General features: G+C 38.5%; 2 protein-coding genes across 2 annotated transcripts in view; one reads left to right on the top strand and one right to left on the bottom strand.

Moving 5' to 3' along the window:
* ATAD5 (ATPase family AAA domain containing 5) overlaps window positions 1-13,412 on the bottom strand; it is a 36,484-nt gene extending 23,072 nt beyond the window's left edge. Inside the window, exons 1-6 of the mRNA XM_079903770.1 lie at window positions 12,863-13,412; window positions 8,704-10,625; window positions 7,882-7,990; window positions 2,982-3,137; window positions 932-1,055; window positions 307-388 (exon numbers count right to left, since the gene is read on the bottom strand). Of these exons, the coding sequence (XP_079759896.1) occupies window positions 307-388; window positions 932-1,055; window positions 2,982-3,137; window positions 7,882-7,990; window positions 8,704-10,625; window positions 12,863-12,928 (2,459 nt within the window). The 5' untranslated portion in view covers window positions 12,929-13,412. The remainder of the gene's footprint in view (window positions 1-306; window positions 389-931; window positions 1,056-2,981; window positions 3,138-7,881; window positions 7,991-8,703; window positions 10,626-12,862) is intronic.
* LOC307177058 (U6 snRNA-associated Sm-like protein LSm3) lies at window positions 4,378-5,157 on the top strand. The gene has a single exon (XM_079903771.1). The coding sequence runs from the start codon at window positions 4,460-4,462 to the stop codon at window positions 4,766-4,768; it is 309 nt and encodes a 102-aa protein (XP_079759897.1). The 5' UTR covers window positions 4,378-4,459; the 3' UTR covers window positions 4,769-5,157.
* Window positions 13,413-13,788: the final 376 nt, after the last annotated feature.

Raw genomic sequence — 13,788 nt, 5'->3', positions numbered from 1 at the left:
ATTCCTAGTACCAAAAACAGCACCTGCTACATAGTAGGTATTTAAATATTTACTGAACAAGTTCATAAATCAGCTTTTTGGTTTGCTTGTTTATTTTCCCACTGTTTTGTCTAGAGATGGACACAAAATGTTTGCAAAAGACCAAGATATTCAAATTGCAGTTGTAGCATTGTCAATATTGTCATCTGTAAAAATGGATTTATCAAAGCTTCAAATGATAACTTAAATGCTTTCTCATCAAAGTAAATGAATGCAAAATACATTCCATGAAATATTTTGACATTTTAAAATTTGTATCAGACTGACCTGCTTTCATCAAAACCAAGGACAGGATCAGCTGTTTTCTGAGCCTTTCTAGTAAGAAATAAAGGCGCGACTTTCACTTTTCCTTAGAAAAATAAATGCTTAGGTTAGTATCAAGGTTCATCATCTCCACTTACCTCTAGCTACTTTTAAAACTTAAAAAAAATTTTTTTAATTAAAAAATTTTCTATAATGAGCTGATCTCTCAACTTGGCAAAATCAATATCAGAATCTCTTGGGGAGCTTCTTTTTAAACTACAGATTCCCACAACCCACCTCTGGAGATTCTCAGTCAGTATGTCTAGGCAAGGACCTAAGGATTTAAAAATTTTTTTAATTTACCAGATGATTTTGATAATCAGTCAGCTTTGGGAACCACTAAGTTAACTGAGGCTAAATAGATACAAAGAAATGTAATCACTTAAAATACACTCAGTTACCTTTTGTAAAACTCTTCACTACATTATAACTTTACTCACTTATTAAAATAGAAATATCTAATATAATTAAAAGGTTATATTTTATAAGACAAGAGATTAAATCAAAATGAGATAAAGTTAAAATTCAGAACAATATAATCCCCCCAAAACATTCTAATGTTCATCATCAAGTTATCAAATCTGATTACCAGGGACATTTTTAGGAGTCTTGTTAAGTTTTTTTCCTAACACATCATTCAGACACTGAAGTTTCTTCTGATTTTTCTCAGGATGCTTTAAAGGAGTAGGACTTGAACCTGTTATTACAGAGTCCTAAAACAGAATAAGAAAAAAAATTTTAATAACATACAATTAATGTTATTAAAATTTCAAAAGGATTACAGTGCTAGAAGCCATGACAAGATAATCACATTAGCAACTCCATACATCTCCCTGTCAGAAACTAACACAGAAAACACAGGATATGAATGGCAATAGTCTGTGCTTATATCATACAAGTTCACGTGATCAAAGAGTGGATTGATTATGACCATGGGTTTTCTTTTTTAAAGAAGCAACGAACAGATTATATTGCAGATAAAAGAATCAATACAACCAAGCTATAAAAATTATGGCTATTCCCTTTCAGAACTATACATCCTAGATACGTATTAGATGTAGTCTGGTAAGTTCTCACGTGGTCAGCATACATCTATTGAGCATCTACTATGTGTTAGGCAATACAGCAGGCACTGGGAACGCACACAAAAATGAAACTCTAGAGTTGGTGTCAAGTTTCCACCAGGGTTTAGGGGACAGAGGGAGAGCTAATCTATGAGTAAATCGTTTAACTAGTGAGCTTCCCTGGTGGTGCAGTGGTTAAGAATCTGCCTGCCAATGAAGGGGACACAGGTTCAATCCCTGGTCCAGTAAGATCCCACATGGCCGCAGAGCAGCTAAGCCCATGCACCACAACTACTGAGCCTGTGCTCTAGAGCCCACGAGCTGCAACTGCTGAGCCCACATGCCACAACTACTGAAGCCCGCATGCCTAGAGCCTCTGCTCCGCAACAAGAGAAGTCACCGCAATGAGAAACCCGCGCACCGCAACGAAGAGTAGCCCCCACTCACCACAACTAAAGAAAGCCCGTGCGCAGCATCGAAGACCCAAAACAACCAAAGATAAATGAATAAATAAATTTATTTTAAAACATAGTTTAACTAGTTATAATACAGTATAGTGAAAGTAATACTGACTAAATACAAAAAAAAAAACCCATGAAAGTAAATTAAAGTACATATAGGGAAGGAAACTATTTGTCTTGAAGGCATCAGCAAAGCTTTCAAGAGTAGGTAGTCGATTATTCACAGCATTTTTCATAGCCGAAAAGTGGAAGCAACCCAAATGTCCATCAATTGATGAATGGGTAAATGAAATGTGGTATTTCCATATAATGGGGTGTTATTTGGTAATAAAAAGAAACAAAATACTGATTCTACAACATGGAAGAACCTTTAAAACATTATGCTAAATGACAGAAGCCAGATACAAAGGACACATATGGTAGGATACCATTTATATTAAATGTCCAGAATAGGCAAATCTATAGAGACAGAAAGTAGATTAGTGTTTGGCTAGGGCTGGGGGAGGGGAGATAGGAAGGTGACAGCTAAGGAGAATGAGGGTTCTTTTGGGGGTAATGAAATATTCTAAAATTGACTGTGGTGATGAATGCACAACTCTGTGAATGAATACACACTCTTTAAAAGTGACTGAATTGCACACTTTAAATAAATCATGTTATTATATTTTTTTAAAAAAGAGAGAGAGATGGTGGCATAATTTAGCAGGATCTTAAACTCTGAGTAGGAATTCCTCAGGTGGAAGAGAGTACCTAATATACATTTTACGCTGAAACTACAAACTGAAAAAAGTAAAAATTGCAGCCTTTGGGGCAAAATGAATAATTTAGTATGATGGAGCAAAAAGAGTGTGTTTTAGGAAGGGGGGTTGTTTTGAGGAAAAGGAGGAGCTAGTTCAGCCTAAGAAGGATCCTGAATGACTTGATAAGGATTCAGAGTGTATTCTGTAGGCAAAAGAGAGCCAAAGCCTTCGAAAAGAGAATGGAAAATGATATTTTTTCTACAACCTCAGGGCTTCCTACAATTCTACCTTATAATTTTATAACAGTTTCCTTCTCCCATTTCAAACAGAAGAACAGAACAGAATTTATATCAATAAATATTTGTAATACTTACTTCTGTTTCTGACTTTTCAGGGAGCGTCTGATGTCTGGACGAACGCCTTAAAGGTGTCACTATTTCTTCAGTAGCTTTTGACCTACTAATGTGTAAAGCTTTTGCTTTTTCAATCAATTGTTTTGCTTTGGATACATTTTTTGAAGCACTGCTTACCTAAACACAAATGTGAAATAATAATTTAGGTTACTGGCAAATATTTTATATTTAATAATAGAAAAAAATAGAAAAGGCAAACCTTTAAAGACAGTAAAAAGATCAGTAGTTGCCAGGGAAAAAGGGACGAATAGGCAGAGCACAGAGGATTTTTAAGGCAGTGAAACTACTCTGTATGGTACTATAATGGTGGATACATGTCATTTTACATTTGTCTAAACCCACAGAATGTACAATACCAAGAGTGAACCTTAATTTAAACTACAGACACTGGGTGATAATGATGTGTCAATGTAAGTTCATCAATTGTAACAAATGTACTATTTTGATATTGATTATGGGGAGGCTATGCATGTGTGACAGCACCGGGTATATGGGAAATCTATACTTTTTGCTCAATTTTGCTGTGAACCTAAAACTGCTCTAAAAAAATGAAGTCCACTAAGTACATATATAATAGAAAAATATAATCACAGATCACACTAAATAAAAGACCAAAAAAATGGTTATTCAAATCTTACCAAGGAAATGAAATTAAAATGTGTCTAATTATACTTGGTTTGCCTTTATTGCTTGCTTGAAATCTATTCAGATAAATATAATTACATTTGTGAAAAATACCCAAAAAGATATCCATATTAAATGTCTGTATATAAAACATTTTTTAAAAACAGATGTCTGGCGGGCTTCCCTGGTGGCGCAGTGGTTGGGAGTCCGCCTGCCGATGCAGGGGGCACGGGTTTGTGCCCCGGTCCGGGAGGATCCCGTGTGCCGTGGAGCGGCTGGGCCCGTGAGCCGTGGCCGCTGAGCCTGCGCGTCCGGAGCCTGCACTCCGCAAAGGGAGAGGCCGCAGCGGTGAGAGGCCCGTGTACCGCGGGAAAAAAAAATAAAAAGATGTCTGTGGACTTCCCCGGTGGTCCAGTGGTTAAGACTCTGTGCTTCCAGTGCAGGGGCCATGGGTTCAATCCCTAGTCAGGGAAATTCCACATGCTGCGTGGTGCAGCCAAAACAAACAAATAGATGTCTGTACAGATAAGAATTACTGGTTATTTCCCCATTATCTTCATGGCACCTATTCTTTGATTTTAGTCACTTGTAGGCTGAGTCCTTTGAAGAGAGGTTGAAAAGGTAGTAGGTATGGAAAAGAGCGCTGATAAGAATAAAGTCTGGCCTTCAGGCCTGGCTCTGCCACTGATGTACTAAGCGATCTTGTGCATTTAAATATTATCTTCCAGATAATGTATTTTCCATATTCTCAGTTCTACAGGTTTTTACATTTGAATTAAAAACACATAGCAAGCAAAGAGCGCAGGGTTTGGAAGATGGCGGACGACGTGGACCAGCAACAAACTACCAACACTGTAGAAGAGCCTCTGGATCTCTTCAGGCTCAGTCTGGATGAACGAATCTATGTGAAAATGAGAAACGACAGAGAGCTTCGAGGCAGGTTACATGCTTATGACCAGCATTTAAATATGATATTGGGAGATGTGGAAGAAACTGTGACAACTATAGAAATTGATGAAGAAACATATGAAGAGATATATAAATCAACCAAACGGAATATCCCGATGCTCTTTGTCCGGGGAGACAGTGTTGTGCTAGTTGCCCCACCATTGAGAGTTGGTTGAAACAAAGAATTTATCCTGTGTGGAAAATAGGAGATTTTGTATGATTGCCTCTTTAAATGTAGAAGATATTCAAAAGAGAAACCGGCGTATGTTTTGATTTTAGGAAATAACCAAGAATTCTTCAACTTCTGAAATAAGTTGATTTGTAGATAACTCACAAATTCTTAAGCTAAACGGCATTTTTATTTTTCTCCAACCCTTCCAATAAATGTGATCACCAAGATGCAAAAAAAACCCCAAAAGAAAACACATAGCAAGCAAGCTGCAAAATAGCTCACATTATATGATCCCTTTTAAAAATGACATATAAATATTTAAGGATAGGAAAAAGTCTGGACAGATGAACTTGTAACTATTAAAAGTGGGTTCCCCCTGGGGACCTCCCTGGTGGCACAGTGCTTAAGAATCCGCCTGCTAATGCAGGGGACACGGGTTCAATCCCTGGTCCGGGAAGATCCCACATGCCGTGGAGCAACTATGCCCATGCGCCACAACTACTGAGCCTGCGCTCTAGAGCCTGCGTGCCACAATCACTAAAGCCGGAACACCTAGAGCCCATGCTCTGCAACAAGAGAAGCCATCGCAATGAGAAGCCCGCACACTGCAATGAAGAGTAGACCCTGCTCGCCACAACTAGAGAAAGCCCACGCACAGCAACGAAGACCCAAGGCAGTCAAATAAATAAATTAATTAAATAAAATCCAAATAAATAAATAATATAAGCAGCGTTTAAAAGTTCAGTAGAATCTTTCTAAAAAGTAAGAGAGATAGCAATTAAGAAAAAAAAAGTGGGTTCCCCCTAAACAGTAGGAGAGAGAAAATTTTAAGTTTTCACTTTTAAATTTATATACTACTGTGTCTTTTAAACAAATGTTTGCCGTTTTTAAAAAGTTAAAAAAAATTTTTTTTGACTGTGCCTTGTGACATGCAGGATCTTAGTTCCCACACCAGGGATCGAACCTGTGCCCTCTGCAGTGGAAGCGCGGAGTCCTAACCACTGGATCCCCAGGGAATTCCAAAAACTTTTAAAATGTTTTTTAAAAACATTAAAAAGAATAGGCACGGAAAAAAATATTTTTTAAATTAAAACTAAAATATAAAAAAAGAATAGATATGGATATTCAGAACATACATAAGGAGGTTAGGAATGTTAAGGATCTGCTTTATAGTAGTAGAGTGACAGATTTTTGTTGTTCTGCTAGCAAAATTTTTTTTTTCTTTTTCATAAGTTTATTTGATTGATTGATTTTTGGCTGGGTTGGATCTTCGTTGCGGTGCACGGGCTTCTCATTGTGGTGGCTTCTCTTGTTGCACAGCACAGGCTCTAGGTGTGTGGGCTCAGTAGTTGTGGCTCGCGGGCTCTAGAGCACAGGCTCTGTAGTTGTGGCGCACGGGCTTAGTTGCTCCACGGCATGAGGAATCTTCCCGGACCAGGGCTCGAACCCGTGTCCCCTGCATTGGCAGGTGGATTCTTAACCACTGTGCCACCAGGGAAGTCCCTAGCAAAATTTTTGACAGGCTGATGAAACTTAGGATAAGTTAGCATTCAAAATAATCCAGCTAAATTTAAATTAACGACTCAATCATTGAAACAGTTAAGAAAAACAGGGCTTCCCTGGTGGCGCAGTGGTTGAGAGTCCTCCTGCCGATGCAGGGGACATGGGTTCGTGCCCCGGTCCGGGAAGGTCCCACATGCCGCGGAGCGGCTGGGCCCATGAGCCGTGGCCGCTGAGCCTGCGCTCCGCAACGGGAGAGGCCACAACAGTGAGAGGACCGTGTACCGAAAAAAAAAAAAAGACATGTTTTAGTGAATGTGTGAAAAAAAAAATCCACATGCATTTTGGCATGTAGTTCTGCTATTACCTGAAATCTGTTTCTTTTTCCCTAATAGTTATTTTTCTGATAAAAGTTTTTAAAAGTTCATGTTTATAGAAAAACAAAAAACAGAAAAATGAAGAAAATCAAAATCAACCATAGTCCTATCATCTCAAAAACCAGTCATTTCCAACACCCTCCTTTCTGACCTAGCTGCCTGTCCTCCCAGCTCACACTTGGTTACTCCTGACTAAAACAGGAACTTCCGTCCTGACAGCTCTCTACTTTCTCCTTATTTATCAGCCCCTGGTACCCCTTTTCCCTGTCCCCAGCTTAAATTCCATCATATATCATGTCAACTCTCAAAAATATTTTCACCTCCTTTGGCGCCACTGTCCTTCAAAACAGGGTTAAATATTTACTTTATAAGATTAATGATAAGAGTACCAAGCATAGTACCTAGAGTGAGATAAGAAGCCCCCCCCCCACCCCGATGCGGTGGGGGGGGAAGAGAGTTGTTAAATAAAAACAAAAGAGATACCAACTTTCTGTGGCAGTGGCTTTCACCCAAGGATTATATCAGAACCACCCTGGTGGCTTTTTCAACACACACACACACACATTTGTACCTACTCACCCAGGAGAGAATCCAATTCTCTCATCATAAGGGATAAGCAGTTTACTTTACAAAAGCAGCTAAACTATTCTTATACATACAACCTCTCCCTTTAGGAAAATGGTTTTCAACTGGGGGTGATTTTTCCCTCCAGGGGATATTTAGCAATGACTGGAGATATTTTGGTTATCATAGCTAGGGCAGCTGGGGTGCTATTGGCATCTCACGGGTAGAGGCCAGGATTACTGCGAAACATCCTATAACGTACAAGACAGTTCCCCACAACAAAGAATTATCCAGCGCACAATGTCAACAGTAGCAGGGTTGAGAGACCCCACTTGTTAGCCTCTAATCTATAAAAATAAACCAAAAATTCAATCATGCTTATTTCCATAAGCAGCCTTAGGGAAAAAGATTGGAATATAACTGTCACTAAGAAAACTTTTTCTAAGTAAACGATACTGTCTTTATCAATTGCTTTCATCTCACAATAAGATATGTTGATCTCTTAATAAGCTAACTAGAGGAATAAAATAACAGCAAAAAATAATATAGGGTTATAGTTAACATAACCAATCTATGAAATATGTGAATCTTCTTTTGGCGTATCACTTCCAATAGTAATAGTTATTGTTTTACAAAACAGAATACCACTTACAGGACACCCTAATATTTCAATTACCTTTCTAGTCTGAGACTCAAAATCTTCATCAGCTGCTTCAGATTTCTTAGACCTTTTCTTAGATTTTTTCTTAGATTTTTTGGGAGTACTAATTCTGGTGAATTTCATTCTGAAAAAAACCCAAAAAGATATTCACAAACATTTATGTGATTATAATGTGTAAGAATTTCAATTAAATATAGAAAGGAACCAACTAGGGCTCTAATTTCTGGACAGTTCTGAATCAGAAAACGAAAAAAGACACCCCCCATCAGTTTCAAACTACTGATTCAAAAGTAAGCCAAACTCAATGTTAAACTTTTAGAAAATATAAAGTTTCATTTTATAAATCATAAGCTTTCCAGAAAATTAGCCCCTAGGATTAGCCAGAACCAACATGCAAGTATATGTTGAGTTGGCCAAAAAGTTCATTCGGATTTCCCGAGGCATCTTATGGAAAAACCTGAGCAAACTTTCTGGCCAACACAATACCTCACAGTATATGGCTCAGCTTACCTAAAAATGTTCTATGATTTATTTTTAATCTTATGTTTGTTAAATGCACAGAATTCATATTTGGAGGATATTTCTCCAGGAATTAACAACTATGATAAATAAGAGTTTAAAACTCATCTAAAATATGGCTAGAATTCTTCTGAAATCATGCCTGAGTTTAAATTAAATATGGAAAATAAGCAACATTTTTGAAACCCTGTTTTCTTTTTCTTATAAATCAGCTGTGTTCTAGAAAAAAAAACAATTCTTCAGTGCTTGACATACTTTCCTTCACATCTAATAATACATGCAGAATATTTAGAACTTGAGAACAAAACAAAACTTTACCTGATAGGACTCTCTGAATCAGAGGATACTGTTATTAATTCCGCTGTATATAAGCTACGCTTCCCTGATAAGTTCGCTGCTTTTGGAGTGGAAGCTTTTACTGGACTATCGTCTTGTGCGTCTTCAGAATCAGTAGCTCTAATGATTACTGTAGCAGGTGTGCTGCTACTTCTTACAGATCTTCTGCTTGGTTTCAGTGTAGAAACAAATACCAAGCTGTCTTCAGTCTCAGCTTTAGAGTGTATAACCTTATCCTTAACTGGTATGCCGGTTTTTCTTGAAGACTTATTGTTACATGGAGAGGAAATTTTTAGAGGGTCATCATCTGCTGCACCTTCACAAACAAGGTTTTTGCTGTTAAGTAATGTGCTGTTTTTGAAAACTTCTGTTTTCTTTTGTCTTAAACTCATTCTAAGCCTGTTTTGATTTTGTTTCTCTTTAAAGGAAAAAGTTGATTCTTTCTCTTGAGGATTTCTCTCTCTATTTTCACCTGGAATAGCACCAGTATCTAAGATTTTTTTATTCTTTTTCTTCAGTTTTTTACTTTTCTCCTTAGGAAAACCTCCTTTATCAGCATGTGTCTGTGAATTGCCATTATTTGAAATCATTTGGATATTAGGAATTTCCATGATTTTTTTAGAATTATTGTCTCTTCCTTCCTCATTTAAAGATTTTTCATTGAGCTCTTTCTGCTTATCAGAAGACTTTTTGACTCCATTTTTAAGTGCATCTGATGTTGGCTGCCTAAATGCTTTCATAAACTGCTGTCTTTCTTCTAGAGTGCATTTTGGTTTCACAGCTTCAGAACTTCCAGCTTCCAACACTGCCAATTCTAGTTCTTCCTCATGTATAACGACATTAGATTTTCTTTTCTGACTCGTCTGTTCATTCTCAGGATCAGACAGACTATTTTCCATTTCCACCTGCTTTTGTTTCAAGAAAATTGAGGGTATTTTCCCTGTCTTTTTTGGGGGGATGGGGTGAACTTGTGCAAGAACAGTGACTGTCTTAAAGCGGACCTGTTGGGAAATTTCATAGGTTTCTGGGTCAGTCATACAACCACTTTTGACTGCATCGTCAACAGTTTCAGAAGGAATACAAATAGACACTGTAGAGTCTGGTGCCTGTTCCACTTTACTTTCGTTGTGACTTTTTAAAAATTCCTCATATGAGACAGTTATTGTACTATCATTTAACTGGGCTGTTTTAGTTATATTATCTCTAGATTCTGCATCATTTGCAGTATTTTCCATTTCATTAGTTAGGGAAGGCATTATCTGTTTACTATCATTACCATGTCTTTTAAGGAGATTTAGTTCCTCTGCTAAGGGTAAACTTTCAGATAGATCTATTACCTCTCTGTGCTTCCTTTTCCTCAATTTTCTGCGATCATTTTTTGAGGGGCCTTGTTTAGGACTTATTTTCTTAGAACTTTTTTTGGAGGTCATAGTGCTTGATTGTTTTTTGGTATCTTGAATACTTTCTGCAAGTACCTTGACATGCTTCTTGTAGAGTAAAGCAGAAGTACTACTTCCCACAAAATTGTTACTTAAACTGGAGTCTTCCTTGCTATCATCACTGTTAATTTCAATTGCAGATTCATTTTCAGTTTTAATATGACTTAGTTGATGAGATAAATTAAGTCTCCTTCCTCTCTTCTTACTCTCTGTATTTGAGGACATTTCCAAAGGTGTTTTACAGTCTTTGTCACTGTCAGCAGGCAATGGTGTGGATGATTTTATCTTGTACTTTTTTGCTGTCTGAGTTTTCTCATTTGTGGGTAAAGTCTTTCTAAAATAATCCAGAATATTACTGGATTTTGGTGGAGAGAAAACCCTGTCTGCAGTCTTCCCCATTGGTGATAAATATTTAGTGATTGTTTTGCAAGTTCTGTCATCATCTTTCCTTCGCTTCTTGCTTGCCTATCAATTTAAAAGAAGAAAAACACTTATTTCAAGCAACATAAATTTTAAACATGGATCTATTATTTTATGTAATGCAATAAAAAAAGGAAGGCTCCCTTAGTTGATAAACATTACACATTAGGAAGAAAAAGAGCTTTAAAGTTAAACCTACATTCAAATCTCAATGTCACATCAAGTTATACAATTATAATTTGTGTACTTTATACATTATACGTCAATAAAAAGTTTCAAGGCCCCCTATGCTTGTGTACAAATGTGTTAATTACTGTTGGCCTCTGTTTACTCTATAACCTTTGAATAGTACCACCCACCCCACAGAATTTGTAATGAACATATTACATACAAACATGTGAAGTCTGATGCATGCTAGGAACTCTATAAATATTATTTCCATTCCCTTTATACTGTTTTAGTTAAAAATAAACAAATTATTCTAACTATTTCCAAGAAACAGGTACATGGTGAACAAGTCTAGGATCTCAAAATTTACTAATTAAGTGAAAATTATAGTGGACATTTACTACAAATAAAACAAGACTTTTCAGTGTTTTAGTATGCTATTAAGAGTTACCGCCTGCCTCTTATACTATTTAGTACCCTTAAAAAAAAGCTCTAGCAACTTTATTTTTAACTTCCCTCAGTTCACTTGTTAGAAAAAACTTGCCAGAACAACAAGAAAACCTTTTTGTTTTTTTTGAAGATAAGTAACAAAGGAATTATAAGTCTAGAAAATTAAAATGGAGTATAAGGCTATCACGATTAAAAGCATAGCACTGATGCATGAATAGGCAGGCAACTTAATAGAACTGATTAGAAAACCAGAAAGAGACGTAAGTGTGTATTTAAGAATTTGGTATATTATAATAGTAGCACTCAAGTTAGTGGGCAAAGAAGTAGTTAATAAATAGTATGGGGACAAATTTTAACCCTCTGGATAAATATGAGACAAAATAAATTACAGACAGATTAAAATTTTACATCTTAAAATGAAATGATAAATGTACTGGAAGAAAATGCTAATGAGTTGTTAGTATTATTATTATCGTGAGCTCGTATCAGAGGCACGATACCATAGGCTCTGGAGTCAGGCAGATCTAAGCTCAAGTGCTGGCTCTGACATCTACTAGTGTGGGACCTTAAGCAAATTACTGTTAATTTTCTAACTTACTTTTTCTAACCTAACTTACTTTTAATTACTTCTTAACCTTCTCTCATCTGTAAAATACAGATAAAAACACCTCATCACAGGGCTGATATTAAGTAAAATAATGTGTATAAGGTCCTTACCCTTAAAATACTAAACAGTAAGTATCATTACTGTGAAATAGCCCTCTAAGCAGGGCACCAAAAGCAGAGCGTGTAATGAAAAGACTGGAAAACTGAGCAAACAAAAAGCAAGAACTGTGTAATTCAAGTATCAAAAGTCCTTCTTCACACCTGAGACAAGCAGAGCAACTGCCTTTTCAGCAAAGAAGTATCAGCATAACATCTATTAGCAAGCAGACAAAAGTACTCAATTCTAAAAAGTAAGAGTCTCAGCGAAATAAGTGAATATACATCTTGACTCACTTCGAAGACATCTGTTTGCATACTTCAGTTAGAATGCGAGCTTGAAAGGTGTAAAAATATAGCAACCGTCTACTTTTAGATGCTACTCCACTACTTCATGGCATAAGAATCTCTTAACAACAACTGCTTAGTACATTTCACTGAAATTTGATGAACACAGGAGAATAACAGCATGCCAAGCTGGGACTTCTAACTGCAGTATCTTAAGCCCTACCTAGAACAATGAGATAGTGATTTTTAAATGACGTACCTTTTTTGATTCCTGTAGTGACAATCTAAGCGGTATTCCTAGAGCAGGTGATTGGGTGGACAGGTAGAACTTAAAGATTCTTTTCAACGCTAAAGTTCTATGATTCCTTATCATGAACCCTAGACTTGACCCTGGGATCCTCCGTAACATTTCACAAGTCCAAAACATCAAGTTCCAGAAACATTTCAGGATCTGGTAACTAGTCCTTTACTAGGCATCTTAAGGTCCCCGCAAACATCTCACAATCCCAATGTTTCTAGGGACCTATCACGTCTTTAAGAAACGACACACCCCAGCAATTGTTCCACAGAATGTCAGACTCTGGGGCGTCACCAGATCCCTCCTTCCCCCTCATAGATCCTAAATCGGGATTACCTTTCCCCCACACCCAACATTCGGAGATATTCAAACTCACCTCATTCCCGTAGTCTTTCACCGGAGGGGGAGCAGCTGCCGCCGCCATGGCCAAGACCCCCACCATGCTCCTTGCTTCCCGGAATCCCGGTTCCTAGGATCTTCCGCGGCCCGGCCCGGCCTGTCGGGAGGCCATGGAGGCGGCCGGCTCCAGCAGGAGCGAGGAGCTGGGCCGCGGGGTCCGCCTCGGACTCCCCCGCGCCCACTGCCCGGGGTGGTCGCAGAGGCTGGGCCCAGCTCAACCAAGTAGAACGCGGGAAGAGGCGGTGAGAAAGCGCGGGCAGCGAAGACCCTCGGGCGCGGTCGGTGAGCGCGGGGTGCCCTGGAGGCCGCCGCTCCAGTTCTGAGTGATAGCGACTGGGGATCCCGCGGGGAAAGCAGGCCGAACACAGATCCTACCCGCGGGATTCGGAGGGAGTTCTTGTCAATTGGGTTTTCGCGCCGTCCAGAGTGCAGGGGGCGGAGTTTAGATTGCTTCCGGAGGCTGCGCGGACAGTGAGCCGAGAGGGCCAAAATGCTTCTTCGGCAAGACTGCAGGAGGTGGGATTGCTTTACCGTGAATCTAAAAGTAGCGGGGACTTCGGAGATTCAAACTTCTTACGCCCAGTTTCACTGATGAGGATATGATTTGACTAAGTCCGTTGGTGGCAGAATTAGAACCCCATACTTTTGACGCCCCAGACTAGCCCCTATTTAAAAGTGGAAATTCGAAAAATACAGAAAAGGGAATAACAATTGATTACACTCCCACACGGAATAAAATGTTATTTTGGCAAGCGTCCTACCGAGAGATACGCCCACTTGGGGTCCGAGATTTCGACTTTTTACCCCTAATTGAGGTCAGGAGGCATTTCTTCCCGTGGATTTCGTCCTCGCGAGCAGCTAGGAGCCCAAGGTCGTCGCCTCAGTTGGCTGGCGTGTGTTCGA

This window comes from Stenella coeruleoalba (genome assembly GCF_951394435.1).
Source record: "Stenella coeruleoalba genome assembly, chromosome: 19".
Classification (NCBI taxonomy): domain Eukaryota; kingdom Metazoa; phylum Chordata; class Mammalia; order Artiodactyla; family Delphinidae; genus Stenella; species Stenella coeruleoalba.
The sequence above is the reverse complement of the archived record's forward strand: the minus strand, read 5'-3'. Positions and strand labels throughout refer to the sequence as shown.

Bases quoted from the DNA above. Each gene is read 5' to 3' on its own strand.
- LOC307177058 (XM_079903771.1), top strand. From the start codon at position 4,460: ATGGCGGACGACGTGGACCAGCAACAAACTACCAACACTGTAGAAGAG.